This window comes from Hydra viridissima, unplaced genomic scaffold (genome assembly GCF_058129835.1).
Source record: "Hydra viridissima isolate aposymbiotic clone 2 unplaced genomic scaffold, HvirCarnegie_v1 scaffold_6, whole genome shotgun sequence".
NCBI lineage: Eukaryota > Metazoa > Cnidaria > Hydrozoa > Anthoathecata > Hydridae > Hydra > Hydra viridissima.
In genome coordinates, this window is record NW_028324305.1 from 7,127,940 (window position 1) to 7,136,442 (window position 8,503).

General features: G+C 29.5%; 1 protein-coding gene across 1 annotated transcript; it reads left to right on the forward strand.

The window, feature by feature from the left end:
• Positions 1-356: 356 nt before the first annotated feature.
• On the forward strand, positions 357-8,400 carry LOC149886812 (uncharacterized). Its single transcript, XM_090091436.1, has 5 exons — positions 357-455; positions 558-1,202; positions 1,344-1,422; positions 7,119-7,971; positions 8,332-8,400. The coding sequence occupies exons 3-5, from the start codon at positions 1,376-1,378 to the stop codon at positions 8,398-8,400; spliced, it is 969 nt and encodes a 322-aa protein (XP_089947562.1). The 5' UTR covers positions 357-455; positions 558-1,202; positions 1,344-1,375.
• Positions 8,401-8,503: the final 103 nt, after the last annotated feature.

Genomic DNA, 8,503 nt, shown 5'->3' on the forward strand with positions numbered 1-8,503 from the left:
GTTATACTCGATATCACTAAAGCTTAAAAAAAAGCCTTCAAATATTTGAACATCATAGATAACACAATTTAAGACTCAGTTACCCCATCTAGTTTCCGTCATAAATGTAAAGTAACAAGTTTCAGACTTTTTTTTTGTTATATTTTGTTTCTCATCCTCTGTATCACCGGTTGATATTGCAGTGTAGGATAATTTAAAACTTATTGCTTTAGTTTCGTTTTGATATAAGTCTAATTTGTTGAAATTTTTAATCAAATTTGTGGTGTATTTAGTTTTGGTCTACTGATTTTGTTTGTTTTAAGTTTTGTTTTTGAATCTTTTCTTTGCTTTCTTTGATTTTTCTACAAATAAAAAAAAAAGACGTCTGAGATAATAAGACATGACAGTTGTGCAAACTAATCAAAAATATTAAAATTTCTCAGCTTAAAGAGAATATCAAATACCCTACCACTGAGGTAAAAATTTCCCCATTGTTAGCTATATTTGTTAAGGATATTTCCAATTGTTAGGTATAATTTAGTGCCAGTGTTAAGGTATTTTTTTCCACCTTTACATAGTGGTTCAGAATTGCTACATAATAAATAAATCGAACGCAATTCTTTGTTTGGCTGGCATAAACTACACAAATATTTATCATATACACGCCGCACGTACGCTCGCACACGAACAAGCATACTAACACAAGTTTTAATATATGTACGCATGTATGTATGTATGTATGTATGTATGTATGTATGTATGTATGTATGTATGTATGTATGTATGTATGTATGTATGTATGTATGTATGTATGTATGTATGTATGTATGTATGTATGTATGTATGTATGTATGTATGTATGTATGTATGTATGTATGTATGTATGTATGTATGTATGTATGTATGTATGTATGTATGTATGTATGTATGTATGTATGTAATGTATGTATGTATGCAAATTTTACTCACGGAATTGGTTTAAATATAAATTGAAAATATTTTCCAAAATTATAAAAAGAGAAAATTTAATAAAGTTTTTCCTTAAATTCCTTTCCAATACTTATTCATACGGAAACGAGGTTAGATTGTATACAAAATAACAGCTGCTTGATTAATACTGACAAACCTTGTTTCTCAAAGGAAAGAATAAAAAATCACTCTTTAAAACCTACAAAGATATAAAAAGGAGATTCAGAAGATTAAGAAGATTGTTTGATTATGATGTATGAAAATATTACATTTAAATATTAATTCGCTAATCATTTTTTGTTATAAATGGTCAATTTATAAAATCTTAGGATCAGATTTTCATTTATCAAGCTTTTAAATTGTTTGTTGTATTTTTTCTTGTTTTGTTTTTTCAGAAAAATTTTGTGGAGCTTTTGAAAGTCAAAAGATGCCGCTACGAGTGAGGTTATGTAAAGCATGGAACAACGTGATCCGGTATGTTTATTTTTCTATACGTATATTTATTGTTGTTAAAAAGTTTTGCATTAATACTGCTTATTTCTCAATTTTCTCAGATACTATTAGAGTTGATTTTAGCGGAATAAAATTTCCGGCGCCTTTATAATATAAAGAAACGATGATGATGATGATGATGATGGTGATGATGATGATGATGATGATGATGATGATGATGATGATGATGATGATGATGATGATGATGGTGATGATGATGATGATGATGATGATGATGATGATGATGATGATGATGATGATGATGATGATGATGATGATGATGATGATGATGATGATGATGATGATGATGATGATGATGATGATGATGATGATTATGATGACAACGATGACAACAACGACGATGTCTCTAAACCCTCATTTATTTTTTTTTTGATTATACAGACATTGGTTGGGAGCTTGTTTGAAAACTATCCTGCAGTATCTCATTTAGGATTTCTTTGCATTCTGAAAGGATTGCAATTTTTGAGAGAATGTGATCTAACAAGATTTGAAGTAAAAAAACTTGAGACGCTTCATTAATCTTCATATTTTTGGGTAGCACTGCGTTTGGCATCAAATATTTCTTGTAATTTTTAAATATTGGCGTTAATAATTGTCGAATTTCTAAGTATCTGGTATAGGATGTCATTTAGATTTAAAGTTATTCACAAGCCATTTTAGAGTTTCCTTTAGAGAAGTTATCCTTCAATTTTCTCCTTCGTTCTTTACAACTATTTCAGCTTTTTTATTTTTTAACTTTCTATGCAAATTTTGACAGCTGATTCTGGATCTTTAGATTTAAATGACATTTTTATATTGTATAAAAATACTTTTCACGTATGAGTATTTAACATGATTTTAAAAAACTGCTTAAGTATTTGGAGGAATTTAAACTGCTGATTAATTAGCTGATTCGTTAACAAAAACAACAGTTAAAAAACAGAAATGGCTTTCAGAAGTTTTTCAATCAATTTAGAAAAAAATAGAAATAAACTTTTAACTTTTAATTTGTTCATAAACAAAGCTCATTAACAACAACAAAAATTATTAAAAATAAGTTTTAAAAAGAAGTTGCAGAAACACTATTTCTTCCCAAAAAAACTTCTGATTGCAAGATTTTCAAAAAACTTTTCAAAATTTTTTTGTCGGCCATCACTGTTGCTATGTGAACCTTTATCTTTGTGAGAAGCTCCGTAGATTATGTGAGGTGCTCCAAACGTTTGGGACCTGTATCCATGCTTTTCATTTTTTTCGTGAGTACCAAACACTGAAGTTTTCTCGCTAACATTTTGGGTATTTACCAAACCAACATTTGTTTCTGCTATTCGGAATTTAAAAAGCGGTCCGCTCGGTGTAGTGTCTGCCATGTTTTTCGTAACAAAAACATCAATACCATTTCTTCGATCGTAACCAACAGAACCATAAGTCGAGCTTTTTTTGATATTTTCATTTGGTCGAAAAGAATCCACTTGAGAAGGGTTCCACTGAGACCTGCTAACTACACTTCCTACATTTAGTACCAAAAATGTTAAAAAAAGTCTTGTCATTTTAACAAACAAAGTATATTCTACCCAAGTAGTGTTTTTTCAAGATATAGATCGACTGAAGAAAATAATGACAACGCACAATTTATAGTACTTTAAGAAAAAAAAAAAAATGACATCGAAAACAAATAAAAATCTGAAAGTAAACGCGAAAGTCAATAAAAAGCTGAAGCGCGCGTTTCAGGCCGCCATTGTCAATGTTTTAAGTTGATTTCATTGTTAGAGCTAACTTACCTATCCGTAACACTATATAAACATTTTTATGGCAGATTCAACAAAGAAATATTGTTCATTAAAAAAAAAAATTTTCTTTTATTCTATATTAGTTTTTTTTTTTTGTAAAATCTTTTTTGATTAAATATCATTAAAGTCATATTTGTGCGTTTTTATTAAGCTTTGGTTTTTCGGTTTTTAACGAATAGTAAAGAACAAACTACAAAGTTCCATATCAATCATTTGAAAAAAAATCGAATTCAAAAACAGTTTTTGAATTACATATGTAAAGACATATAAAGTAGAAAAAAAAATTACAATATTTCACCATATCATATTTTCTTTATTTCTTCAAGACGCATGCGCGGAATTGTTATTCGATTGAAATTGTTAAACTTATTTTTATAATAGATTTTAAATGACAAAGTTTTGTATTCAACACTCAAAACATTGCTGTTTTAAACACATAAACAGTTCTATTTTAAAAAAGTTCAGAAAATTATAGATATAGAAGTTGTATTAAAGATATAGAAGTTGGATATTATTCATTATTTAATTCGTTAATTACTGATGTTAAAAGTGACACTTATATTTTAATTATTGCTAATGATTTAGTTTATTGGTGAGTTGCTCTCCACAGACTTCTTTTTTATTATATATTTTGTTTGTAGAACAGCGTGCTCTCTCTTCCTATTTTGAATCGGTTAAATGTAGAGTCTCTCCAAAAAAAGTAGGTTATTTTCAATCCTCGAGATTTTACAACCGAAAGACCAATTGTTTTTATTTTGCAGTACAAAAGCTTTTTATTTTTTTTCTGGAAATTTTTAAATTTTTCACTAGCAATTTTATTTAAGTGCAATTGTAAAAACGAACAAGAGTGAAAAAAAGGGAAGGTGGGGGAGGAGAGGAGGAGGGGAAAGATTGACTGAGCGCACGAAGTGTTTGAATGGCCCCGTTCTGAATGCCCATAAAATAAATTGGCAAACATATTTTTGCATAAAATTTATAACGGCTAATATCATCAAGCCTTTCCTAAGTTACTAAAAGCCCGTGGGCTAATAGCTTTTATCGCAAGCCTCTTCATAATATAACTAAAACATTCATACAAAAATTAAAAAATCTGAACAAAAACAAAGATGACATATCACCTTTGTTTTTGTTCAGATTTTCTAATTTTTTTGTATAATAAGGTGGTTCTTATCTATATGGAGAATTTAAAGTATTTTTTTTTTATAAGTCTGACCTTCAAAAATGTTTCTATTTGATGTAAAACAACGATTGGCAAAGCTTTATAGAAAAATATTGTTTAGAAAAATATTGTTTAGAAGTTGCGCGAGAGCCATAAGTTAGTTTATCGAAATTATGTTTGAAGATAATAACCATCACTATCATCTAAAGTAAATAAAATTTCTTGTTTACTGAAACAACATTTTTGCTAAATGGTAATCTTGGTGATAACTGTAAAAAAATTTTGAAACAATTTTGAAAAAAACTGAATTAAACTTTTGTTAATTCATTTTTTCATAACAAATAAAATACTCGTTATAAATAAAATAATTTAAAAAGTGGAATTACAAAGACACTATTTCTTTCCAAAAGTATGTTTATATCCAATACTACCGAAAGACTTTCCATTTTGTTGGCCGCCATTAATGCTAAGTGCACCGTTATTTCCAATTTGTTTCGCCAATCCAAAACTATTTGTTCGACCACCGAAGTTATCTGTTTGTTTAGAACCAAATATTTCCAATCCATTTTTAAATTGGTAAGATGCTCCAATTGTGTTGGATCTATATCCAAACTTATCATTTCTTTCATGATTACCGAACACTGAAGCCCTCTCTCCAATTTTTTGGCTAACACCTAAACCAATGTTTGTTCCTGCCCTTTGGGTTTTATAAAACGATGCGCTTAGCGATGTGTCTGCCATGTTTTTTGTTCCAAACACGCCTGCACCTAAGCCATCTCTTCTATCGTAACCAACAGAACCACCAAGAGTTGACCGATCTTGAAATGTGTAAGACTTTGATATTTTGATATTTTCATTTGGTCGAAAAGAATCCACTTGAGAAGGGTTCCACTGAGACCTGCTAACTACACTTCCTACATTTAGCACCAAAAATGTTAAAAAAAGTCTTGTCATTTTAACAAACAAAGTATATTCTACCCAAGTAGTGTTTTTTCAAGATATAGATCGACTGAAGAAAATAATGACAACGCACAATTTATAGTACTTTAAGAAAAAAAAAAAAAATGACATCTAATACAAATAAAAATCTGAAAGTAAACGCGAAAGTCAATAAAAAGCTGAAGCGCGCGTTTCAATCTTTCAGAACCCATTGTTATTTCTGTTTTTTTTTATACTGTGTTACTTTAATTGCCTCCTGAAAGATTTGTCTAAAGAATCATAACATTTTTATTTTCAATTAGCTATTTTACACCTTTGAAATGTTTTTGATTTAAGTAATAAAAATGTTATTAATAAATTTTTGAACTATAATATTCTTCTTCGTTTTCCAAGAGTGTTTCGTACAATTTGCAAAAAAAGTTCGGACTATTTTCTCACGCAGGGACAATTTAAGTTGTTCATAGGTTCAAAAGATAATTTTTTCAAGCTCTTCTTATGATTGCCTAGTGTTAATAAGTATTTTAAGGAAATGTCTTAAAGAATGTTTGTAACTATTGAATTAAATTACGTATAAAAAAACAGCGAACAGCGTTACATTACAAGTTCAGCTTTCTTCTTGACATTGTCTAGCGCTGAAAAAATTTCTAAAGCAAACGAATTAATTAAGATATATTCATCGAATTGCAATGCTGATGTGCTTCTTCTAATTTTTCCGGAATATTCGCTATAAAAAAATCTGCTGTTGAAATGGTCAAAATAGAGGACAAGCTTGTGACAGTTTTTCCTAGTGTAAATACTGCTTTTCAAATTTATCATTCAATTTTTGGAATAAATTGTGAAGACAAGATCTTTCTCAAAATTAAAATTTATCAAAAATGATCTGCGGTCGACGATGAGATACGAGCGATTGTCTTCTCTTACACTTCTTTTAAACGATTGAATGGGAAAGGTTTAAACTTGCCATTTGAGATTTTGCTCATGCAAATGGTGAAAAATTTATGTAATTTGGTCTATAAGTCTGTTTAATATGTATAACCTAAGAAAAACAATTTCATCAAAAATCTAGTTTAATATTTTTGTTGGCCCTTAATTGTTAGCTGGCTTAGGCACAGTGCTTTCTATTTCTGTCGGATAACCCGGCCCTGCTCTCCAAACGCCCCAAAAGACTAGCACCCTCAGACTTAACCCTTATTAATCGCTACGTCTGGGGTGGCTTTAAATATCATCCAATCAAATCATTTTTAAAAGAAAATATTTTGTTTATTCTAGGAATCGAAATAAACTTTATTGTTTTTAGGTTGTTTCTAGAAAAATACTGAATACAAAAATAATTCCTCCTATCCCTCGGGAATCAATGTGCTTTTAAATTAATCTTCTATCTATAATAAAAACTGTAACTTTTGTTCAATTGAATTACTTTTCTGAAAAAAATTTCTAAAAAAAATAAATTTTTTTCCTTGTTTTAAACATTCAAGCTTATGAAATTCAATATGTAACGGGTGATGCGGAAGTTATCGGACAAATCCTAATTTCATTATTTGAGCATAATAATTATGCGTAGGCATAAACGTTCTATAAAATATAAACTTTATTATTTGAAACAAAATTATTTAAAATGAGGTTAAATGCAGCTGAACGAGAATCTTTTCGAAAGCGACTAAAAATGTTTTTTGTAAATAAACCTAATATAAAAAAAAAATAATCGTAAATCATTTTGAAAAGGAAGGATTTGCTCGAAGTACAATATATGATAACCTAAAAAGACTTGAAACTGTTCAATCATTTTCTGATAGAAAGCACCCTGGTCGTCCGACATCCTGGAGTAGAGAAAAGAAAGCCGAATTAACGAGACTTGTCAACAATCGAAAAGGGGTCAGTCAGAGAAAAATAGGTATTAAATTTGGTGTAAATCAATCAACTATTGGTCGTCAGTTTAAAAAAATGAATATTAAATATAGAAAACGTGAAAAGACTCCAAAATACACTATAGAACAACAAATAAAGGCAAAGAAAAGAAGCAGGAAACTAGTTAACCAACTCTATAACACAAAATCGCTTCTAGTCATCGATGACGAAAAATACTTTTGTTTTGCAGGGGACAACATGCCTGGAAATTCTGGATACTACACAAATAACAAAAAGACATGCCCAGAAAAAGTTCGTTTTATAGGAAAAGAGAAATTTCCAAAAAAATTTTTAATGTGGATAGCCAAATCTGACCGTGGTATGTCCAAGCCATTGTTTCGCACTTCCAAGGCTGTAGCGATCAATTCATCAATCTATATTAATGAATGTTTAGAAAAACGACTTCTTCCATTTATTCACAAGTATCATGGAGACTTTAACTATTTATTTTGGCCAGATTTAGCAAGTTCTCATTATTCTAAAGATTCTCTAAATTGGATGGACCAATATGTCTATCACGTTGATAAAGAATCCAATCCTCCAAATGTGCCTCAAGCACGACCAATTGAAAATTTTTGGGGACATTTGGCACAGAAGGTTTACGAGGGAGATTGGCAAGCTTCAACAGAGCAAGTTTTGATTGATCGCATTAAACTAAAACTACAAGAAATTGATTTAAACTTTTTACAGTCGTATATGAAAGACGTCAGAGCAAAATTGAGAGAAAAATTGCAGATGGTGGTGTTTTTTCATATAAAAAATAAAATATTTTTATTAAAAGATAAATGCTTTATTTAAAAAAAAATAATAGTAGTTTGTTTTTTTATTTATAAATAAGTTGTTGACGTTTTAATTTTGTCCGATAACTTCCGCATCACCCGTTAGAAAATGCCAAGTCAGGTGTGTTTGAACTAATTAAACATTTTGTTGTATTGTTAATTCCATTTCAAATATGTGCAGGGATTAGTCGATTCTATGATCCAATATTATCATTGTTACAAGTGAAGCATTAAGAAAGGGAATTAAGATGATTGAAAATTAAGATCGTGAAACATTAAGAAAGTGACATATTGATGCTCAAATGTTGTTTTAAACTTTTAGAAGTTGGCATCGACCTCTCTTCTAATTTTATCATATTATCTAAATGATTATATGATATTAGTAAATTGAATTATTTTGCAGCCACACAACCATGGACAATGACCAGTATGAAGGATGTTACTTGAATAAATCAAAGCTTAATTTAAAACATGAAATCATTATAGAAACATTT

Coding starts and splice junctions, on each gene's coding strand:
- LOC149886812 (XM_090091436.1), top strand. CDS start 1,376: ATGCCGCTACGAGTGAGGTTATGTAAAGCATGGAACAACGTGATCCG. Junction 1,423..7,118: donor GCATGGAACAACGTGATCCG/GTATGTTTATTT, acceptor ATTTTCTGATAG/AAAGCACCCTGGTCGTCCGA. Junction 7,972..8,331: donor GAGAAAAATTGCAGATGGTG/GTGTTTTTTCAT, acceptor TTAAACTTTTAG/AAGTTGGCATCGACCTCTCT.